A 23,092-nucleotide genomic window follows, 5' to 3' on the forward strand; every position below is an offset into this window, starting at 1 on the left:
TTGAGAGAAGCAGCTCAATCATTCTTTCTTTCTTCCCATATATTCAGGTAAGCAATATATATATATATATATATATATATATATATATATATATATATATATATATATATATATATATATATATATATATATATATATATATATATATATATATATATATATATATATATACCGAAAAAGTTTTATATTACTTGCCCTACATTACAGCATACTTGGGGGCAGGTATATTGCTTTCCCCTTCTCTGGCGTCGTAATTGGTGTGCACCCGTTTTTTGGTTGGCTTACCTATATTGCCTACATGATGGTAAGTCATGTTGTTTGCCTTATTATTTATTCCAGTTGAGTGCAGAAACACAAATTCCCAACGCTCAATACAGTAAAAATAATTTGAATATATTTATTACAGAGTTGCTGCTTCTCTTATACGTCCCATATATATATGTTTGAACCAAGATCCTTGGTTTGAACCCTTCAATAAATCCAACGCAAAAGTTGCGCTTTTAGATGCTCATTTGTATACCAACGCAGATGGTAGAACATTTTACAAGTTGAGGAGGGGATGGAAACATATCTTTCAACGTGGAAAACTTGTCTACGTGGTAAACCAGAGTAAACAAGTAATATAATGTGATAAAGATTGTCGCTTATCACTTAGTTTGTGTAATATCAACATATTTGCATATGTTCATCATAGTTGCAAGTGATGGCGTGTACCGGTAATACGTGTGGCGATGGCAATGACAGAAAGATTGCTCTTATAACCGGCATCAATGGCCAGGTTTGTTGATCTATCTATTTAATTATTTGGAATTACGAGAAATAATATGTAAAGATTAAGCAGCAAGTTGCATATGTTCACAAAATAATTGCTAAACCTTTCATATAAAGTTAAATTCTTTTTTTAAAAAAGGATATTGACACCATCTCCGGTTTGAAATTTAACGGTGCAGGTGAAGAACAGGGCATATATTTTCTATTTCTGCAGATTTACAATAGGTTGTCAGATTTTTTTAAAAAAAAGACATATTGGCAGTACTCGAGCAGACGGTTCTACCAAATTTTCACACATTTACTGCATTTTAAGGTTTCTGTATGCAGAACATGCACAAAATGAGGAGCTAGTGCATAAACCACGAACTAATTTATGCAAGGTGGGCATTATAAAGCACGAATGCTGTCTAACCGAGTCTGCCAGGAGTGCAGCAGGGGAGACCCGAGCTGAGCGAGGGGTTACGCCGGTAGGGAGCAGGCGCGTCCGCGACGGGAGGCATACGCATAAACGAGGATAGTGAAAAATAGGTTAAGTATTCACAATGATGTTCACCTTCAAAAGCACTTAAATAATCGTAATAATTCTTGTCTTTAAAATATCTTCACTGGTTTCCCGGGTACAAATGGCCCGCTACGAGGAGAAATTGGTCTGTTTTGATTTTTTACTTCTTTTCCACACTTCACACAGTTGATTATAGGTTTCAACATACCATGACGCTGCAAAAACTTTAAATATGACGCTGTTTATCACACAATTCTTTGTAATAAAATCGTATGTCTGCATTATATCCGTTGTTAACACGAACAGAACATTCCCGCCGTTTATTTCCACCTTCGCATTCTTGTATTCTTCCGCTTCAGTAAATAGTTACACTTAGAATACGTTCGCTACCATTCAAAATGTATTTCAATATGATATCTAGTGACAGAAATTACTTATATTCACACTCTACTTCTTTTACGAAAACTGTTTCGTAAAACGTTCCCTTCGTTGCTGCCTTACTACAGTAACATTTTTTATCTCGTAACTTACCATTACATAGAAAATTATAGCTTTCTCCACGTTTCTTTGTGGAGTGTTACTGCTGTATCGCCGGATCTCACGAAAAAAAAAAGTGAATATTATTTAGCTGCTCCTCCAGGGCCCACTTGGGCAAACCCTGACACTAATGGATTCCGAACCTTCTAAAACCGAGAATCTATTCAACAATTCAATCTGGTATTCCCCTTTGGCTTGGCTGTGCTGTAATTTCTTTACATTAAACCTCTCTGTTTTCAGATGTTGAATCTTTTCTTTATTCAACGATAATCTATCTCTTGTTCTCGGTGTTACCAGGTAGTGATCAATGTTACAGTCAGCTCCGCGAAACAACTACACATGAATTACCTTAGACTGTCTTCTTGTATCTACTAAAATGTGATCAATTTAATTATGTTTTTCCATCTCGTATGCTGTAAGTATATTTACGAACGTCGCGATGTGGGAATACTCTTCACGATAAGGTTTTTGGGTGTTGCAGAATTCACGAGTCTAACGCTGTTGTCATTATTTTCTTTATGCAGACCTTCATTTCCTATAATCGGTTTGAAAATATCATCTCGTTCTACCTTCGCATTGAATTCCCTTAATAGTATTTTCATATGGTATTGCGGTAGTTGCTCGAATGCCTGTTCTGCTTTTATATCGTCATCTTTATCTTCTGTTGAGACATGTACATTTAAAACAGTAATATCACATCATTGTTCCGTAAGAGTAATAGAAGAAAAAGTTTCTAGTTGGTGATTTTTATTTTCTTCTCTATAAAAGAATGTAAAATTTGCAAACTGCACTATCCCTTTCCTTCCCACCTAGCTTCCTGAACGCCTACTAGGTTCATTGTATAGCTGGAGGATCACCCCTTGTCGTCTGTCCGCGACTGATTATTCTATATATTCACAGCTAACTTCTATGTGTAGAGCCCTTCTCGTCGATCCGCAACCTGAGGACGCGCTAAGCCTTGGTGACAGAAACCCATGTTACATGGTATCTTTTGCTTTAAAATTGTAAAATTATTAAAGATTAATTTTCATGTCTGCATAAAACATGAATGTGTGAGTTCAAGTTATGTATGGCACTCAGTACGGTATGACAAAGATAATAGCGCAAAATGTAAAATATTTTAGTAGAAAGGTGTTTCTAATCAAGATTAAAAAAAAAAAAATAAATCATATTTCTTTCTATTTATAAACAATTAGCTGAAGTGTCAGTTCCTAGCACGGGAAGTATTGACAAATATTTGAAAGGTATATTTAAACTTTCTTTCCCGGCGGTGGAATGCATAGTTGAAATAGTACAATAATAAAATCTCAGTTCGACCCTTCAAATAGTGCATCGTTATTACTTGCGAAAAGTTTACTGTCACAACCGCATTCAGACAAAGTATAGAACTAGTGATTAACATTGAGATCTACGTAAGTGCTACCTATGTTTAAAAAAAAAAATGATGGTCCAGTTTTTGTAGTTGTCAACTTTTTCTCAATGAGGAGTTTATATTACCGAGTTCTATTTTCCTAATATGAGAGGATTGTGAGATACTCAATTTTCAGCGTGTCTTGTTTAACTCCCCTTCCTACCGTACGATACACGTTTTAATGAAAGTGACGTGATAGAAATCCGGCTTGGGTCAGGTGCTAACCATGTTCAAAAATTCATTTCAAACTGTTCAGCTGTTTTTCCGTGATGATAAGAGAGAACGATCTTGTTATTTTAATGTAATGAAAAAAGTATAGAAATCCCCCATCCCTACCTAAGAAAAGCGGAATTTTCTAAAATGCTGGGGGACGTGTGTACTTATTTCTCATAAAGAGTTTATATACGAAGTTTCGTCTGAAGGGTTCGTAAGATACTTTTTTTTTTCCTTTTTTTTTTTTTTTTTTGTGCATACATTTTAAACACTCCTAGCCCCCTGTGAATACGTATTTTTGAAAGTAGAGTCAAGTAGTATTTTCAGAAATTCATTTCAAAACAGTTAAGCCATGTTCTCATGATGACGGGACAGACAACGTCAATTTGGACGTGGAAGAAGAGAGAAAAAGTAGAAATTTCTCCCTCATCCCTTTAGAAGCATACTTTCGAGAACGCCGGGATACGTCCCGAATTATACCTTAATATTGTGCTTATATGGTGAGTTTCATCTTCCTAAATTGAGAAGCTTCTGAGATTATTTTTGGCATAAATTTAAATCTTCCTCCCTTAGGATAAGCATTTTAATCAAAGTGGCACTATAAAAACTCAGCTAAAAGTACCTACTGTGTTCAGAAACTCACTTCAAACCGTTCAGGCCATTATGTGTAACGTAGTGGTTTCAGTTGCAATAAAAAAGCTCTGATATGTATTACTACAATATTTAAAATTTTGAACTAAAAATTGTTGAGTGGATTAAGCTGTTTCTTCAAGTCTCCTCTGTGATATGAAATATTTAAGCTAAAGACATTGTCAAAATTTTATGAACCATAAACTGTAATCTAAAAGAATAGATATTTTGTTAAAAGTTCCATTATTAAGATTCTACCGTCATATAAAATGCTAGTTTCATACTGACATTCGGTCAGTGTCAAAGAATGGTTAGAAATACTTCATTTTATTTCTTTTTAAGCCAAATAAATTTGATTTAAATTGTAGATAAAAAAAATAATTTTATGTAAATAATGGTTTATATCGCCTTGTTTCTAGGCCTGAAGAGAAAATTTATTCATTCCAGTTACTGATCTTGCTTGTTTAAGCATACATATCTTTTTGCTTTCTTTCTTGATTAATTAATTGTTAAACGCTTTCTTTCTTGGTTAATTAATTGTTAAACACTTCTCTATGTTGTCTAGGTTTCCTTACATACTTCAATTTGGTTTGACGAGGTTTTGTTCTAAATGAGCTGCTAGCTACCCTAAATAATATAACATGGGTATAAAATTTCCAATTTTGCTGTCCTTAGTATGCATTAATGTTCCTTTTTCTTTGAGTATGCATGAAAAAATAAAATTAACTGATGTTGAAGTCTTAACCTCATACAGAGGAAAAATGACGGAGGGTCGTCGTGTAGAACCGATTCCTCAGCTAGAATGTGTTGGTGGAACAGCTGGTTGCAATGCTTTTAGACCTTATGCTGTGCAATGCATAAACCAAGGATCAGACAGAAATGACGTTCAATGGGAGTGTAAAACGAAGATTGATGCTAAATACCGCCTGGGAAAGGTAACGATTAACTGTGAAGGATATGACTATCCAAATGACTCATATATTTTGAAAGGATCGTGTGGAATGCAGTATACAGTTGATTACGTCAGAAATGATTTCAAGTGTGTTGATAAACAAAATGAATGTCTTTATTCTGAAGCACCGAAAATCTTTTTGGGTTGTGTAACAATTGTTTTAATAATATTTGTTCTTCGTCCATTTATCGAAAGCATTGATCCATCCACAACATACCACACTACTCCCATCGCCCCTTGCAAATATGGATCTTTAACTTCCAACTCGAAAAAGAAAACTACGTTTATATATGAAGGAACAAGATAGGACAGTGATTTTTCTTTTAAAGTCACATTAATAGGAAGAAATATCAACAAAACTGTTTGATTTGTAAAATAAAATCCTTCAAGGTTTTGTATGAATTTAATAAACTATAATTTAATTTTTATAGCAAGTCCAATTTAATATACAATCCAAATATCGTAATCATGTATAATAGCCCTACATTGCAGTACTGTCTGTGAATTCGGAAGTGGGGAATTCGAGTCCAGAAAGCTACAATTCATGGCGTTATACACTGGCTGTGTCATTTAGTTGAACATGCATCATCTGTGGGTTGGTATTTTTAGTGGACTTTATATATACATGTATATATGCAGGGTGTTAATGAACTATACCAACAAACTGTAGGAGGTGATTTCTTACATCAAAATAAGAGAAAAAGTTCATATCGACCTTTGGGGAAAAGTGCATAGTTTCAGAGCTAGGGCTATCCAAAATCGCGAAAAAGCCAAATTTCTAGAAGACCTAGTTCGAATTCCAGAAACTATAGATGGTAGTCCTTATCAGCGTAAAGGAAGTCACGCATGCCGAATCCAAAAATGCATAATTCATTAATGTTCAACGAGTGTGCAGAGTACTCTTTGCAGAGTGAAATTCCCAGATATGCCATCAACCGAATTTTGAGATATGCTCTGACTTTATGATTGGTAAAAGTAGGCAAATAATAAGCCTTAACAGCAATGAACACGAAATCCTTTGGGGGAAGGGGGGGGGGGAGATGTCGGAAGTGTTAAGGATCGTCAGCAGCATGGTACCTCGTACTCGGGAAAATGCATGCTACGATGTTTTCTTTCACATTTATTAGTGAAGAAAATGTAAAATATACTGTGACGAAATGCATGCCAGCACACAATATTCCAAACACGAAAATACATGGAGCTGCCGGTTCCTAACACTTCCGGCTTCCCTACGAACTGGATATCCATTGTTCTTAAGGCTTACTTACTGCCTACTTTGGACCCTCCTTGAAATCAGGCTATATCTGGAAGCTCTATTGAAAGCATATCTGAGAATTACATTATGTGGGGAATATAATTTATACCTATTGAAAATGAATTAAATATACACTTTTGGATTGTGTATGTGTGAGTTCCTTTACGCTGATAAGGACCACCATCTATAGCTTCTGAAATTCGAAATAGGGCCTCTGAAAATTTGGCTTTTTCACTATTTTGGACAGGCCTAGCTCTGAAACTATGCACTTTTCGCCATAGGTTTATATGAACTTTTTCTCTTATTTTGATGTGAAGAATTACCTCCTACAGTTTGTCGGTATAGTTCATTAACATCCTATATATATATATATATATATATATATATGTACTCCTTTAAAATTGTTAAATAAGATAAATAAGAATTTTGCGCCAGATAGTTTTACAGAAGTTCATTTTAAGTTTATGTTAACGAATTTGATATCCTTACCGGCTTAGGAAATACCGCGACGCCACCGCAGTTGGTTTATGTACAAGCCCTGTCTGTTAGCTATCGTTCTGCGTCTCTGATCCATTGAAGAAAATTGTGTTGAAGCACAGTTTAATTAGATCTGTTCTATTCCTTTTGATAAACTCTTCAGAGACCGACGAGTGTGCGCAGCAGTTGATGACCCAACATTCATCCAGAAAAATCCACGGAGGACGTATCGGAGAATTTTACGTGAATGTCTGAACAAGATATTGCATAAATTCCCATTTCACGTGCCTTGCACTCCGTGTTGACTTGACTTGACTTGTAAGTCACTGTTGAATTCACCGTATGACTTGACGCACTATTCTGGTGACTGATCGTGCAAGATATGTCGTTGTCATATAGGGATGGGTTATCATTGCGGTATAATGGGTTTAAATTTTTCATGTGATAATAATTCGCATTGAGTTAAGACCTTTTGTCTACTCTGCGTAGCGTAAGTTTGCCATTTAGCGGTAACCACCAACAACTATATAGTTGCGTGGAAAACTTTCCACACATTAATATTAACTTTCCACATATTTTATAATAGCTGCTTAAATGGATTAGAACTAAACTTCACAAACGCATGAAGTTCAACCTCCGCTAACAGGTTATACTTACACACGAAAAATTGTGCCGTCAAGTTATAAAATGTAATTATGACTAAATAATATAATTAAGTGTTCAGTCTTGAATTTGGTATACATGAAGGATAGCAAGGCAAAATTTTGGAAAATTTACGGGTGAAAGATGTTACTTCACAAAAGAAACAAAATCTTTCAGTTTTCCGTAATGATTGGAATGAATGAAATGGTGGAATGAAGAAAGTGGAATGAAACGGGAGAATCCTGAGAAAACCCATGCACAGTGTCTGTCCACCAAAAAGCCCACTTGGCGCGAGCTGGAATCGTACCAGGGACCCCACACACCAAAAGTGAACGCTGTACCATTGAATTACCGCAGCCCAGTTTCACAAAAGAGAATTTTAATATCTGTTAAATTCAATAAAATTTGAAATTATAAAAACATGTTTTCTTCGTATGCGTGAATTGATCTGAACTACACTCTAATGAAATTTGTTTGCAGCATAATCCACATCCACAGTTGCCATCCAAATTGACAAATTTGCAGTGTTCGATAGCGTATCACCCGAAGAAGGAATGTAATTTCAAGCTTAGTTGTTTGAGGGTGTGTAGCTACCTAAATATATTATATAAAGAAAATAAACATTAAGAGTAACTTCCTTTACAAGTTATAATGTTTCAAAAACGGATAATTTCAGTAAACTTAAAATTTGCATATTCTGTATCTTTGTTGGGACAAAGTTTAAAAATCTGAAATTTTGGCAGATAAACTCTCTGTCGTGTATTATGCTACTGTGTGAATATCATGTTTGAAATTTATCTGCAAATCAAGTTACAGGACGTTAAAAATCACAATAGAACGTATTGTTAGCTGAGGATAGCAAGATGGAAGATGGAAAAATAAGTGTTCGAATTGAACTGGTCCATAGTTTAATTATCGATTGTTGTTAAGTTAAAAAGGAGTTTGCTGTTTAAAATATATACATTAATGTGCAATGTCTCAACTATGGTAGTATTTTAATGTTGTGACCAATATGGGTAGAATAATAACGTCTTGTTTATTTCTAAGTGTTTACTAAGAGTATGATAAACAGGTTTTAATGGTATAAGTGATTTCTTTCATATCCGAACGTGGCACATTCGGTAGGAAACTCAGTTGTATTGATCAGGTCGATATATAAAGGTACAACTTTAGAAAACAACCAAAGGATTGAGTATAGCCCGCTCCCCCCAGTGATTTTTAACGAATCATAGTGATTCTAACGATTCATACTAGTTCATAATGAATCGGAATCGCATGTTATAAAGATTTAAGATGTAAATCTTGCGGTGAGGAAGCTTTAGTATAAGTAGTAGTAGTAGCTTTAGTAGCGGTAGTAGTAATAGTAGCAGTAGTAGTAGTAGTTAGTAGCAATAGTAGTAGTGGTGGTGGTAGTTAGTAGCAATAGTAGTAGGAACGGGTTAGAAGCCCCGCAGGGGTTGGTTTGGTTCTGTTCTCGATATAAGTAGTAGTAGTACTGACTCTTCCAGTTCCGGTGACAAAGAACTGGGGGGAGCGGGCTATACACAAGCCCAACCAAATTCGTAGTGAGAATCTAATACCTGTATTTAAACTCGATAACAGTACAAGGTTAATCAATTAATATTTTAGTACACTCTACGAGAATGTCAGATTTCTTCCCTGTTCTTAAAACCCACTATTTTGCTACAACACATGACAATCAATTTCCTAATATATGTTATAAAATGGAGCTTGTAGTCAGTTAAAAAAAATGTAGTCAGTCAAAACTAAAAAAAAAAAAAAAAACTTAGGTCACCGTAAAACAGATTTTGATTTGGAAACTGGGTTACCTTTTTTTTCTGTTAATACCTTTAACCAAAGTCTGTCTGCAGCAGCCTTATTCTAACCAAATATTGATCCGAGCAAAAATGTTTGAATTTTGTTCAGTCCATTTAAAAGGAATGACTGATATAAGAGATGAAGAAATCATTCAGCATCACAACAGTAAAGTGCTTGACCAATTATCAAATTGTGTGATAATTACCGACACGAGAAGTTTTTATTGTTTTGTCCCTGTGACAGAGAGAAACCTTCATTACATTATAAAGTATACAATACAGTATATTTACATCATTATAATTATTTTTTATGGAACAATTCCCAAATCTGTTGCATAACAGTTCTCAGAATTAGCACAATTTGTCTAGGTGATTTTGATTATCCTCCATCTTCAATCGGCTATATTACATAAAGTGGCTCGGTTCAAATCTTGTAACCAACTTTTTTTCGTACGACTTGTACCAAAGGTAGCTGTGAAGTCAAACTGAGGGTACTTGTGCACACAGGATTGGAGCCTCATGACTAGTACAGAGGTTGATTAATTTATATTGAGTAGAATTTTAATAATCCACTTACCAAGGAAATGCTGTGTTTCCACCATCAGTTGCGTTCGATCTGCAGACCACGTCTACTGGCTATTGTCCGATATTGGAGTTTCCATTGCAGGAGAGTGTGTTGCAGCTGAACCATGAGCATTGCATCCCCTCTTCTTTACAGGCCGAAAACAATGCGAACTTGACGATGGGACACACGCCGCTTAAGGAGTCTGAAAGCACAATAATCCATTGGGCTGGTATCTGAACTCTTGACAGGGATATCAGAGAAGGGAATTGCTGAAATTCCAGTTTCTGTTCCATACGGCGATAGAATTCGAGTTATATTTCCGCTCTGAGGCTTGATGCCTTTTCTTAGTGTAGTTCAACCTAGTTCACGCCTTGCCCGTACAATACTGGGATTTCATGTTTGTACATTTCAGTCTGGTTATGAGTGGTTTTATGCAGCATTAAATTTTACATTTCACTTCACCTTTCGGTTTGTTTCTATACGATTAACAAAATACAATCACGAATACTTTTGGGAAATTCTCTGCTCACTGGCGAAAGAACGTCCTTCGGCCCTTGGCGCCAACAGGTCTGTATGTAATTTCACGAATTTTACTACAGTCTGTGAGGAAATCCACGTTTCGTCAAGGGTAACGAAAAATTTTCATCGATCACTCACGAGATGATGATTATAGAGCCTCTTGCAGTTCCCTTTTCGCTCAAGCACATGACACTGCTTTTTCGAACGACCGCGAGGCGTAAGTCCCGATGAATGGCGTGCTTGATTGTCGCCTTCAATGTGCGGCATTTGCTGGACATCCCACATTGTGTGTGGGGATTTTCGGAAGTCGCCATACGCCGAATCACGTGCAATAGCGGCGGAATCTTCTTCACGGAAGGCCGGTTTCTAACTACTCGCGTCGGTGTGGTTGTCCAGGACTCTGCGCTGCATATTTCCATTTCACTTTGGCACGACCTACTCGAAAATTACGCACTTGACACATTTTTACAATGTGGGGGACACCGTGAGCTTAGCGTCAGAAAGGACCACAATGCACCTCTCCCAGAATGTGTTCAGTTTCGTCATCATCAGACTACGCTTGGTCACACTGCTTTACTGCGTGACTAAAGAGATACTGTTGCTCACTCGTGGAAATCTCATGGCAACAGGTTGCGGATGCGCAATACAGTTGCACACTAACTTCAGCTCAATATAAACGAACCAGCCTCCATATATCCGCTTGTATATTTGTAGCCTACTTCTGGTACCTGAACCTAAGGTTCCAAACTATGGGTTGATCCATGCGGAATAAATATTTGATTTGATTTTGAGTTTAACATCCCTTTTCAGGAGCGAGGCTATATGAATCGTGAACCTACAGCTAAATGTGGGATCCGAACCACATGAAGTGCCGCCGGAAATGGAACCCGGATCTCACATGTCACAGGTGCTAACATCTAATCGCTTCACACGAGGAAACTCGGAACAAATATTTGACGATAGGACTGTAGGATTTTCAGTATAAAGAAGAAAAGGAACTCCATGAATATACACGAGAAAAGACAAGAACACCAATTCTTCTTACTTACAACCATTGCTGCTGAGATCAGTTGTCACGTCAGCTGATTTTTTAAAATCTGCATTTTCTCTGAGGCGTGTTATTGCAATAATTGCAAATTTGCACTTTATTTATGTTTGTAACCAAGATAACGACTATTATTCATTATTCAAGAGTCGGGTGATTGAATTCGGGATTTTAACCGTCCTTGAAAAAAAAATCGTAGAATTCCTGGTTAATCATATCCAAACAAGGACAGCTGGGATCCCTATCTGATCCACATCCAAACATTGCGAATTTGTCGATAATAATCTAGCATTTCCTTTTCCTAAATATTTTACAAGTCATAAAGTATTTTATTGAATCTGTTCTATATTTCCATTTGAATAATGCAATTATTTTCTTATTTCCACGGAAATTATGTAACTGTGCTCTTAAGTCAGCTCTTGAAGGCTATATACCTTAGTGAGAAAGGGACTGCCGTGTATAATGTGATTCTTGATTTATTTATTGACTTTATGATTAATGGGCACATCATTATCGATGCATTTGCCCCTGTCATGAGAAATGTGGTTTTGTATAATGACTTGTGTACCCACCAGTTCTACCGGATTTATAATTACAGAAAAATGTTAACCACGTCAATACAAACCAGAGGTTCCGTCTCACATATAGCGCCGGTGCTGAAAAGAAGGTTAAACTTTCAATCAGACTAACGAAATAGAACGTACAGGCTTGAATTGAACGGTCTTACATTTATACACTTCTTCCAAAGACTTGTACACCGTTACATTTGTACACGGCTTTCCAATGATCAGTAAAGGGTATTTATTTCATACATATGTTAGACGTCTGAACAGGAATAGCAGTTTGAGCTTCTGTTGTTGCGTCTTTTTAAGAAAGAATAAAAAAACAAACGAATTTTGTATCAGTTTTAATGCGCAACTATAGATAGATATAGTTGTGTGTGTATATGTTCAGGCCTTGATATACCGCTTCACGTGAAATGGAATCGGTACTTTCAAATGAACTTGTTAGTAATTTTTTGTTATTTTTAATGCGTGATAAAGAATCACTTCCTTGAAGAATGGTTCTAGTGATCTTAGAAGAGAAATGCTGATCGAAAGATAACGAGAGGTGCTAAGTCCATAGCTGAGTGGCATCTGCAAAATTTCATGTGTGATTACTTCCAATGACATTTCTCAATTGCCTGAGCACAGGTAAGATTTCTTGCTCTCTTATTGAGGATATGATAAAATGTGACTCACTATGTTTAACCTTTTTTTTAGTGCGGTGTAACTTTAGAGATGCATTTCACAAACGTATGGTGTTTTTATTAGAAATTTATTTTGACTCTTATTGCTGACCCTCAAGTCCGTCTACGAGTCCTGCTTCCCGTATCGTTGACTTACATCTGTTTTGTCTATTTACAGGTTTTTATTTATGAGTCTTATGGAAAGACAGTTGTATATTTTCGAATCGGCCATGTTTACGTACCACTGTTTGTTTAATAATTAAAAACTGTCTTCTGTATATAAAAAAAAAATGTATGTTTGTCTATGTTCCTTCGTTAGCAAAGGCTTGTGTAGTTAAGCTGCAACACCAGTAAACAACAGCGATTTATTAATAAAGCTTAAAATTAAAAGATTTTACTACTTACTTTCAACACAAAAGTGAATAAATATTAACGCATCTTTTATTTTTTAACATGCTACAATATTAAGTTATAATATGGTATTACATGTAAATTTGTGTTCTTATAAGACGTAATAATAAACTGAGAGCGAGCTAATTACATTTGCGAATATGCTCGATTTCGCTCAAAATTATGTGGAAAACTGGATTAGAAAACTATTATTTTTCATAATTAGAATAGATTTGTAGGTAATTATTTAGTAGGAACAGAATATAGGAACCATATAATTATAACAGATTTTTGATATAATAAATTTTCGTGATGTGTTACATGACATTGTGGGATTAAAATACACAAAACTTCTGATTTTGAAAATAAAGAAAATTAACGAGATCAATCTAAGAAAAAAAAAAATCCCACGTGAAAGACCACAGAAGTAAAAGAGAGAGAGAGACTAAAGTATTGGAAGAGATGGCAACTAAGGCAGGGAAGGAGAGCTCAGATGTTAATACGAACATCATAACGAAGTCTTCTAAGAGGTTCTTGCGATTTTCAGAAGTAATGGGCCATACCCTACTTCCTCCACCCGAGCAAAACATCCTAGTTACGCCAGTGATTAGTAAAGAAAAAACTCCTACCAAAATATAAAAATCGCTGTCCTACATAGACTTCCTTGAATTGACATGGAATTACCCATTATTAACTTCTTAATGTTTCCGAAGTGTGCATTGTAGCTGACTGTGAGATTAATGACTGAATATGAAACCGTTCAAACATTGTATAATTTAGATATTGCTCAAGTAAAGCTCACAACATTTTTTTTCTTCCTTCTGATAACTGGAGAGAAAAATTGTTTTAAAAAGTACTGGTCACTTCGTAGAACTTACAAAAAAAGCTATCCAACTCCTCGATGAGTATCACATTGAAATTTGCACAAGTGGAAGAACATATTGAAAGATGAAAATATGCTTACTCTTACGATTCGCAATCTCGTCGAAGCGGAAGTAGAATGATCGTTCTCCCATAGCCCCTGAAAGTTATGTACTCTGGTCATACATGCCAGAATGTGATACACTGGAACCTGTTTTCTCACGAAGACAAATATTGCAAACTCAAGATGATAACAGACAGTGGTGATTGGGGTCTGTAGTACCTCATTGATGCGAACTTATGTGAAATAGAGCACGATACGATACACCGATCGTAAGTTCCAAACAAGCACTACCCAATGGAGAAGAGGGACAGATTGAAACCACAACGCAAAAATGGCTGCTGCTGCTGCTGCTGGTGATGATGATGATGATGAGGAGGAGGAGGAGGAGGAGTAGCATGATGATGATTAGTATTAGTAATATAAGCAGTGTGATGAGTAAAGATAATAATAATGAGAAGAAAAAGACAACAAATGTATTGTTTGGCCCGTTCAGTAACAAAGGGCTTCGGCCCGTCTTGAGTATCCTCTAGCACTGCTATAAAAGTTTCAGAATCCAGAAACAACCATACCCCAGCCGAGATTCTAAGTCAGGACCCTTGAGTCGCTGGCTTGATGCCTCAATCCTCACGAACACAGAGGTCTGCAAGAAGAAGAAATAGCATAGGACAGAATTTATCAACCTGGAGTCGCGAAGGTAAGCGAAAGAGATAAATGTAATTAGAGTCTAATACCGGAAAATATTTTTAAATAATTATTATTTTGAATTTTGTTCTGATAGACAATTTTTATTTGTATACATACTATCAGGAACAACAAAAAATTGATCTACTAAACATTTTCAACAGGTGCAGAGTTGGTTAAAAATCAAGTTAAATGAAAGAGATACGATATGAAACTAATGAGAACAGCATATTGAAATACCAGAATTTATTATTATTATTATTATTTCTTTGTCTTATTATTATTATTATTGCCGACCTCATGTTCGTGTTGGTTGAGAAGTCAAGGCAGCGTTCAAGGGTCCCGACTTCGAATTACGGCTGGGTTATGATTGCTTGTGTTTTTTAAAACCTTTATAGCAATGGTAGAGGACACTCAAGAAGGGCTGAAGTCCTTCATTACTGAACGTGCCAAACAATACATTTGTCTTCTTCTCCTTCTCATTATTATTATCTTTACTCATCATACTGCTCATATTACTAATACTAATAATAATAATATAATACTACTGCTAATACTAATAATCATACTACTACTACTACTACTACTACTACTAATAATAATAATAATAATAATAATAATAATAATAATAAAGTAATCATAGAAAGACACTTTTGCGTTGCGGTTTCGGCCTGTCCCTTTTCTCCAGTGGGTAAACGTGTTCGTTTGGAACTTACGATTGGTGTATCGTATCGTGCTCCATTTGCCATAGGTTCGCATCAATGAGGTACTACAGACCCCAATCATCACCGACTGTTATCTTGAGTTTGCAATATTTGTCTTCGTGAGAAAACAGGTTCCAGTGTATCACATTCTGACATGTATGACCAGAGTACATAACTTTCAGGGGCTATGGGAGAACAATCATTCTACTTCCGCTTCGACGAGATTGCGAATCGTAAGAGTAAGCATATTTCCATCTTTCAATATGTTCTTCCACTTGTGCAAGTTTCAATGCGATACGCGTCGAGGAGTTGGATAGCTTTCCTTGTTAGAAAGTACTAAGTATAGTGATAAAATTTTCTAACATATTATTTCTAGCTGAAAAGCATGTCATTACTCCATAGTATAAATGGTGTATTCTTTAACTTGTCAACTTCTTTAAAATAATGTTCTAAGCGTACGTACTTTTGACGTGGGAGACCCTGGTTCGATTCCCGGTGGGACCTCATCTGATTCGGATCACACGTTAAGCTCTCGATCCACGCCTTATATAGCCTCGCTTCTGAAAGGATCGCTAAACTCCAAATAAAATTTAAAATAATGTTACTTTGTTATTTTTTTCGAAATGGTAAGGCACTTTGTTCTCGTCTGTTTAATTACTTTGAAACGTAAAATGACATGAATTTTACTTGTATAGACTCCAGTGGTATAATATATGAGATGAACATTTAGCTTTTCTCTTCTCCCCTATAATAATATCCAGAGCCACAATAGCGTTGTCGGTAAAGCACCTGCCTACCAAGTAGATGGCCCAGATTCGATTTCCGGTGCAAAGCGGAATTTATTGTGTTACTCTCCCCTCGTCAAAATGCAGCTCAAGCGTTCGCCTAACCTTTCCCAGTACTGGTTGAAGTGTAAAGACATCAGAGCATGGTGTTGGCTATGTTACTTCCTATCTGTGTCAAAATTTCGAAAGCTTGAAGCGTTACCTTTACACATTAACCGCAAAGTGAGTCATAATCAAATCGAAACCGAATAATAATAATAACAATATGCAAGTATAAATCAGTATCTGGTTCTTACATTAAATAAAATAAATCCATGTAAGTTACCAATCCTTCGTGTAGAAATAAATACAGTATCATTTCCATTAGCTCCTATCAAAGAGCAGGGTAACGCCCTCCCATTTAGCTTATGCCTTCTATATAGTGGACTGGGTAGAGGATATTATTTAACTTCCCCATTACTGATTTTTAACAACTCACCACCAACTTTTCGTCGCGGAAGACAAGTATATTTTCCAGTTTCTGTTTTCTACTCTTTTGTGAACCTAGTTTTAGTACCACATTAGTAACGCAAGATTTTGTATATGCCTTTCCAGTCAAATTATGGAGTTGTAATATTAAAAAATGATATATAAGGATTTCCGAAATTTCGAGTTATTCAGATATAGTTTTTCTTTCCAGGAACGAGATTTAACGTGAAACCACATATATTAAATCTCTGACTGCGAAAAAGAAAAATATCAATTCAAGTGGAATTTATTGCTCTGTACTTTTTGTATCCATCATACTGTACTTCGGTCACAGAACGATGACAGTGAAGGTAAAATTTGTAAGTTACTAACAGGGTTGGGTACATTAATTTAAAGATGAAAATGATTTTTGAATAGTTGGAAAATAATATGGTGTGCATTTTAATCCTGAATACATATTTTCTTGTGTGAATTGTTTGTGAAGTATGAGTAATTACTTTTAATTGTTGCATGAATACTATATTTACAGGATGGGTCGTACTTAGCAGAATTCCTAATATCTAAAAACTATGAGGTTCATGGAATTATTAGACGGGCCAGTACATTCAATACTGGTCGAATACAGCATTTATATGCAGATCCCAAATCTCACAAACAAGGCTCAATGAAATTGCATTATGGTGACATGACTGATAGTAGCTGTTTGGTAAAAATCATAGCATCAGTGAGACCTCATGAAATCTATAACCTTGCTGCTCAAAGCCATGTTAAAGTAAGTAAATTGATTTAATTGTTTTCGTGTGACAACTTTTGTGCTAGTACAGAGATAAGGAAAGATGGCACTAGCTTGTGTTAGTAGTTCTACTAATGCAACGAATTAATTTAGTGAGTCTTTCTAAAATACATATTCTACATGGATAATTGTTTAATTTAAAACTTGAATTAAGTTGTTTACCTGATTTCGAAAAATTTGTATTTACATTGCCTTGCTATTGTTGAAGAACATGAGAGAATTTGTGCTTTAATGAATTTGTTTCCTTATTCTTTGTAATGGTCTCTTTCTAAAGGTGTCATTTGACTTAAGTGAGTACACAGCAGAAGTGGATGCATTGGGAACATTAAGATTGCTGGACGCTATCAGAACATGCGGATTAGAAAAGACTGTTAAATTTTATCAAGCTTCAACATCTGAGTTGTACGGAAAAGTGTGTGAGATCCCACAAAAAGAAACTACTCCATTTTATCCACGATCTCCGTATGGTAATTTGTTCTTTTGTCACTGTAGAGTAATGCTTAATTTTATACAGGTAAACTTAGAAAATAGATCCTCAGTTTATAATAGACTATATTTAACCTTACATAGTTGATCGAATATAGAATTACCCGTGCCCATACTAATTGTATATTTCTCCCAAAACAACTTTTCGAATCTACGCGTAACTCATCTTCGCGTGTTTGAAGGAATAATAGATAAACAGGAATTAAAACCAGGTTTGAAAGGAAGACCTGTATGGATTCGTCCCACGTGTAGATAAAACTTCATTGTTGGAAATTCCACGGACATTTGATCGAAACATGGGACCGCGGTGGCAGGACATGAAGATGAACAGCCTTCCAGGTCGAATTAGAGATTTTCGAAAGTCCTTTAATTATACGTAGATGGCGCCGAGCGAGATTCTGTTTCACTAGCCCAAAGCCACGTGCAGTCAAGGGATGTGGGTCGCATAGAGGAGATCCATAAAGTGTTCCTGGAAGTACGTTGCATTGATCTTCACATTGACTGGGAACTGCAGAAGAGGAAGTACATTTCGACCACAGAACCTGGCCACCACCATGAAACCGCGTGGAAAGTTCTCCCTTGTTTGGCAGACCCACTGTGATGTTGCTTCATTGCCCTTGGTTCGGTAGAAAATTGCTTGTGTCTTATTGATATTGTCCAAGTACAGCCATTTTTCATCCAGGGTGATGACTTATTGCTAGTTGTTATCTGCGACGTACTATTCATACAGTTTCCTGGCGTTTGTCGACATTTTCTAGATGTGCCGATCTTGCAAAAACTGCATGGTTCATGTCACATCTCCAGTTCCACGTTACGGTCAATGATGATGTGGACAGTACCGATGAAGATGCCATGTCACACGGCCAAATTTCGTTGTATTGGGTTGTCCTACACCACCTCACAGCGAATGACACGCACTGTTCCAGCTGGGCGAGCCGGTTGAGATCGATTTCTCGTCTTCTTTTTGGGACACAACCTTTCTTCTTGCGGTAGTGCGACACATCGGTTAATCACACGTCGCATGGTGGCTTTATTGATGTCGAAACCAAGCTCCTTACAATCTTTAACTCTCGCTTACATTTTCCAGTGCGCCTTTAAAAGTCCAGTGCCCTTCCAGTAATCAGTGAGATGCACAGCTATACCTGCACCGATCGCACTCTCCTGCTTACTGTATATTTACTAGGCTCATTATCATACACAGATCAAGTGGCTCAGCCCTGCATACATTTGACAAACCTGTTTCACCCTATTTTGAACAACCTTTTGTACATTCCGAAAACACATCCAGAATTGTAGTTCATCACTGGTTCAATTGCACCCTATTCAAATTTTGCGAATACCTTATTTGAATTAAAAAAATATTCCATAGCCAACTTCTCTGTGTTGTTATTGGATTTATAAAAAATTAAATTATTGTATTTTATTTATTTTTTATTATTGTATTTTAAATATTACGATAATCTAGAAGTCAGATATCTCCTCTTCTGTATTCTTTACATTTTTTAAAATTTTAGTTATTGATTTGTTTCTTTTTATTTTTGTCCCTATATGTCTTCTCACAGTGCATGATAACTTAATTAACACCATTGGTTTGCTAACTGTCCGTAAAGTAACTCCTATATTCCGTTGAATGTTCCCTAAATTTTTGGCAGGCTTAAGACTCATATTTAAATCAAATGTTTAAAGGTTTATTGTACTTTATAACTTACAGGTTGAAAGTTGGGTATTTCATTCTATTTTTCAGTTTTATCTCGTTTATTATTTTGTGGGGGTTACGGTTCATAATCTTCCATCACAATTTCTTAAGTAACTTCATGGAACACCGTCAAATAATATATTAACATACTAAGAAATTTTACAACCATTTTACGTACAGGTAACTCTAAATTCTTGAAAGCACCTTGTGCTTAAGTAGCTTTCGACTCCCCTCTGAAGCCGTGATCACGGAGGTTAAAAACAGGAGAAGCAATAATTAAAACGTTGCAACCTGCTATTCCACTATTATATAAGTGGCGAGGCCGCGGTGGCTCAGTGTTAGTGTGTTCATCAATGGTGCATGGGGTCCTTGGTTCGATTCCAGCTCGCGCCAAATGAACTTCGTAATGGACAAACACCGTGTGCGTGAGTTTTCTCGAGGCTCTCCCGTTTCCTCCCACTTTATTCATTCCATTTCATTCATTTTTCATTATCACCGTCTTCTTTAGCCTAGCGTGCATAAGCGTGGGACGTAAAAGTGCAAGTTTTCATTTCATTTTTATTAATATAAGTGACCAGAAGTTTAGAAAGGTGGTTTTTCACACTACTCGACCCTGATGAGTCCGTTCCTGTACTTTCTTGTTGTTTTTGTTATTCTTTCTCTTAGTTGTTTTAACTTCCGTGATTAAGTCACCACGGGAAAACCGAAAGTTAGGTAATACAAGGTGCTTTCAGGAATCATAGTCACTGGTAAGTATAATGATTAATTGGGTAATCATTTCTTCTCGATTTCAAAATATATTTCGTCTCCTCATTTTGCATTTCTTTTTCAGAACACAAGTAAAAATCTCTTCGAGTGAAATTTCTCCAAATATTGTCTTTGATACTTAAGGGACGCGATTGAAAATGCATAACGCGCCAATAGTTTTCTTTGGATTTTGAGGCGGAATTCATTTTTTCTGAATATTATCAAATAATAATAAAATTACATGTGCTGTTTTCTTTTTCTGCTGTAACCTTAATTTTGTGATGAATATTGTCGCAAGTTTCGAGGTTCATTTTTATAAATAAAGTGAACTATAGTGCCTGGTAAATTACAAAATTGGATTATCTTTCAAAATTTTCGATTCAAACTGAAGAAGGATTTTATTGGCTAAAAGCTGAGACATATTGTTGCCCATGACCAAACTGAGCCGTCTTGATGGAAGTAAATTCTATTTTCAAGTTCAAAATAGTTTAATGACACTTCCAGTAGAGTAATGATTTGCTCGGTTTCATATACAGAATTTTATGTACACTTAAAAAGTTCTTGCCCCACTGAATTACCAAATCCAAGGAAATAAAAGGATATATATTAAATGACGCATTATACAGGTGGTATTATTATTATTATTATTATTATTATTATTATTATTATCAATTTTTACCCTAAGTATTTAAAATAATCTTCGAAGTTTGTAAATTATCTTAAAAGCCTATTATTTCTGGAAAATAACATCCTGCCCACCTCCCATCAAGTGGCATGTACAACGCAAACATTTTATATAAGTCCAGTAATAATAAAAAGAGAGTTGCTATGAAATCAAATTTGTATTAAAAAAATATAATTCGTTTTTGAATTTGACCAGATTCCAATTGGAGCAGAGCTGGATTAGAGTGGTGTATGTTTCTCTGAATTCAGAAGGTGCCACCGTAGTAAAATATTTAGGCGAAGTCTTCGTCGAAATTTGTTTTCAGTGAAATTGTCTACACATGGATGAGCATGCAGATTTTCCTTTCAAATTGGATTTTAGTTTTAGTTTGTTTTTGTCCTTTGTTCCTTCAAAAACTGGAAAATTATTCCCGTGTAGGTTCAAGATGATGATGTTTGCAAAATATACTATTGGTAAGTGCTTGGATAATTCTCTATTTGATTACCTGCGGTACAAAATATAATAACGTGCATAATCAGTTCATCAATTTTACTAATAGTCCTAATAACCACTTCAAGACTGTTTACCTCAAACTTTGTATTTTTATTTTCTGCAAATACTTTCCTAGTTTTATTCACATTTCATATTATTTTACTGTAGTTACTTAGTGCAATATTTACTTGTTTTTTGTTCTCTAAATTGTAGTTTACACATCTGAATTGCACTTAAATAGAGAATAAAAAGTTAATATAATATACCAGTTTACTTCTTAATAAAGCGATGATATTTCACTGTTTGTAACATTGATATAAATTATGTGTCTGAAAATAAAAATTAATTGCGTTTTTCTTTGTAACAAATCATCCTCACTGAACTCCCTCAATACTCGTGCACTGTTATTTTAAACATGGATTTACATTCCTTGTTTAGTATTGTGTATTTTATGTGTGTAGAGTTTTCCTGTATTACTCTGAGGTTTTGATAACTTAATTGATTTTAAGAGTATTTTGTTTCATCTAGATAGAATTATATTGTACAACCAACCGGTTGGACTATTCATTTTTCTTTTATAGTAGGTGAGTGATCAAAGCATTTGTTGAGAATGATTTGTTTAAAGGGAAAGTGACTAATTTTTATCTTCACACACCGAACTCATTTTTGCACCGAGTTGAGACTTCAATAAGTTTATTGTGTTTTTATTAGTATTGGTGCATTTTCTAATGTTATACATTGTTAGTTTGAAGTGTGAGTGAAAATGTCTGTCATTATCTGGATCTAAATCTCCTGTTAGGCACTTTTCCTTTATAATTTCCAAACACATGGAAAGTGTTCATTTTAGGAAAGAAATAGCTTCATATATGTATATATTTTTACTGCGCATTAGCACACACATGTATACACTTTTACAATGTGTTTAGGCTTATTCATAATTTAGAAAATTTTCTACTCTAAATATACATAAAATCTAATCTGTTCTCTCCTTTCTTAACCTCCAGCTCTCATTTTATTACTACTATTTTTAGGAAGTCTATTATAGTGGTAGTATTGTATCTAGTGATACGTAGTCACAATGTTGTATAGTCTATTCATGTGAAGTTTTAAAAACCTTCCCGCTAATCTAGTGGCTAACACGACTGCCTTTGTGCGCAGGATCCCAAATTCGATTCTCGGTAGGAAAGCCGTGAAATTTGAACGCATTACGGTGTTCCGAATTCTACTTTAACATGTAAGTTCACGTCTCATATAGTCTTGGCGCTGAAAACAGACTAAACTCCAACCAACCATTAAAATTGTAGAGATATTTAATTGTTTATGATTTTCCTACTATTCTGATTAATGTTTCCTAAGCTTTCTTTAATATGTATTAGTTTACTTCCCAGCACTGCTTCTTTAAGTAAATCATAATCTGGTAAGCAGTGTTCTTTTGATTTTCTTTATTTCCTAACGATTCATCTTGAACTCAGTTGTTCTCTTCGTCCTGTCGTATATAGTCTTCCATTCTTTTGTACGGACTAAGCAGCATTCTTCTGTCTTCCGTCTTATATAAAAGTTCTTAAGCGTTAAATCTTCCGTACTTTATTGTGGATTGATTGTATAATTTTTGTTAGCTATTATAATTATTGCTATTGCTATATAATTCTTGTAATTGTTCTTCATTTTTTAACATCGGAGCATTGATCTTTCTTAAC

At 35.4% G+C, this 23,092-nt stretch overlaps 1 protein-coding gene across 3 annotated transcripts in view; it reads left to right on the top strand.

The window, feature by feature from the left end:
- Nucleotides 1–283: 283 nt before the first annotated feature.
- Gmd (GDP-mannose 4,6 dehydratase) overlaps nucleotides 284–23,092 on the top strand; it is a 40,299-nt gene continuing 17,490 nt past the window's right edge. Inside the window, exons 1-4 of one of the 3 annotated variants that reach the window (XM_081771739.1) lie at nucleotides 513–778; nucleotides 16,729–16,867; nucleotides 17,047–17,289; nucleotides 17,585–17,777. In XM_081771739.1, the coding sequence (XP_081627865.1) occupies nucleotides 16,856–16,867; nucleotides 17,047–17,289; nucleotides 17,585–17,777 (448 nt within the window). In that variant the 5' untranslated portion in view covers nucleotides 513–778; nucleotides 16,729–16,855. Of the gene's footprint in view, nucleotides 305–512; nucleotides 779–16,728; nucleotides 16,868–17,046; nucleotides 17,290–17,584; nucleotides 17,778–23,092 lie in introns of those variants that run through there. The other 2 variants (XM_081771741.1, XM_081771738.1) reach the window with 2 other exon arrangements.

The sequence above is a fragment of the Thermobia domestica genome, chromosome 9 (genome assembly GCF_964235325.1).
Source record: "Thermobia domestica chromosome 9, izTheDome1.hap1.1, whole genome shotgun sequence".
NCBI lineage: Eukaryota > Metazoa > Arthropoda > Insecta > Zygentoma > Lepismatidae > Thermobia > Thermobia domestica.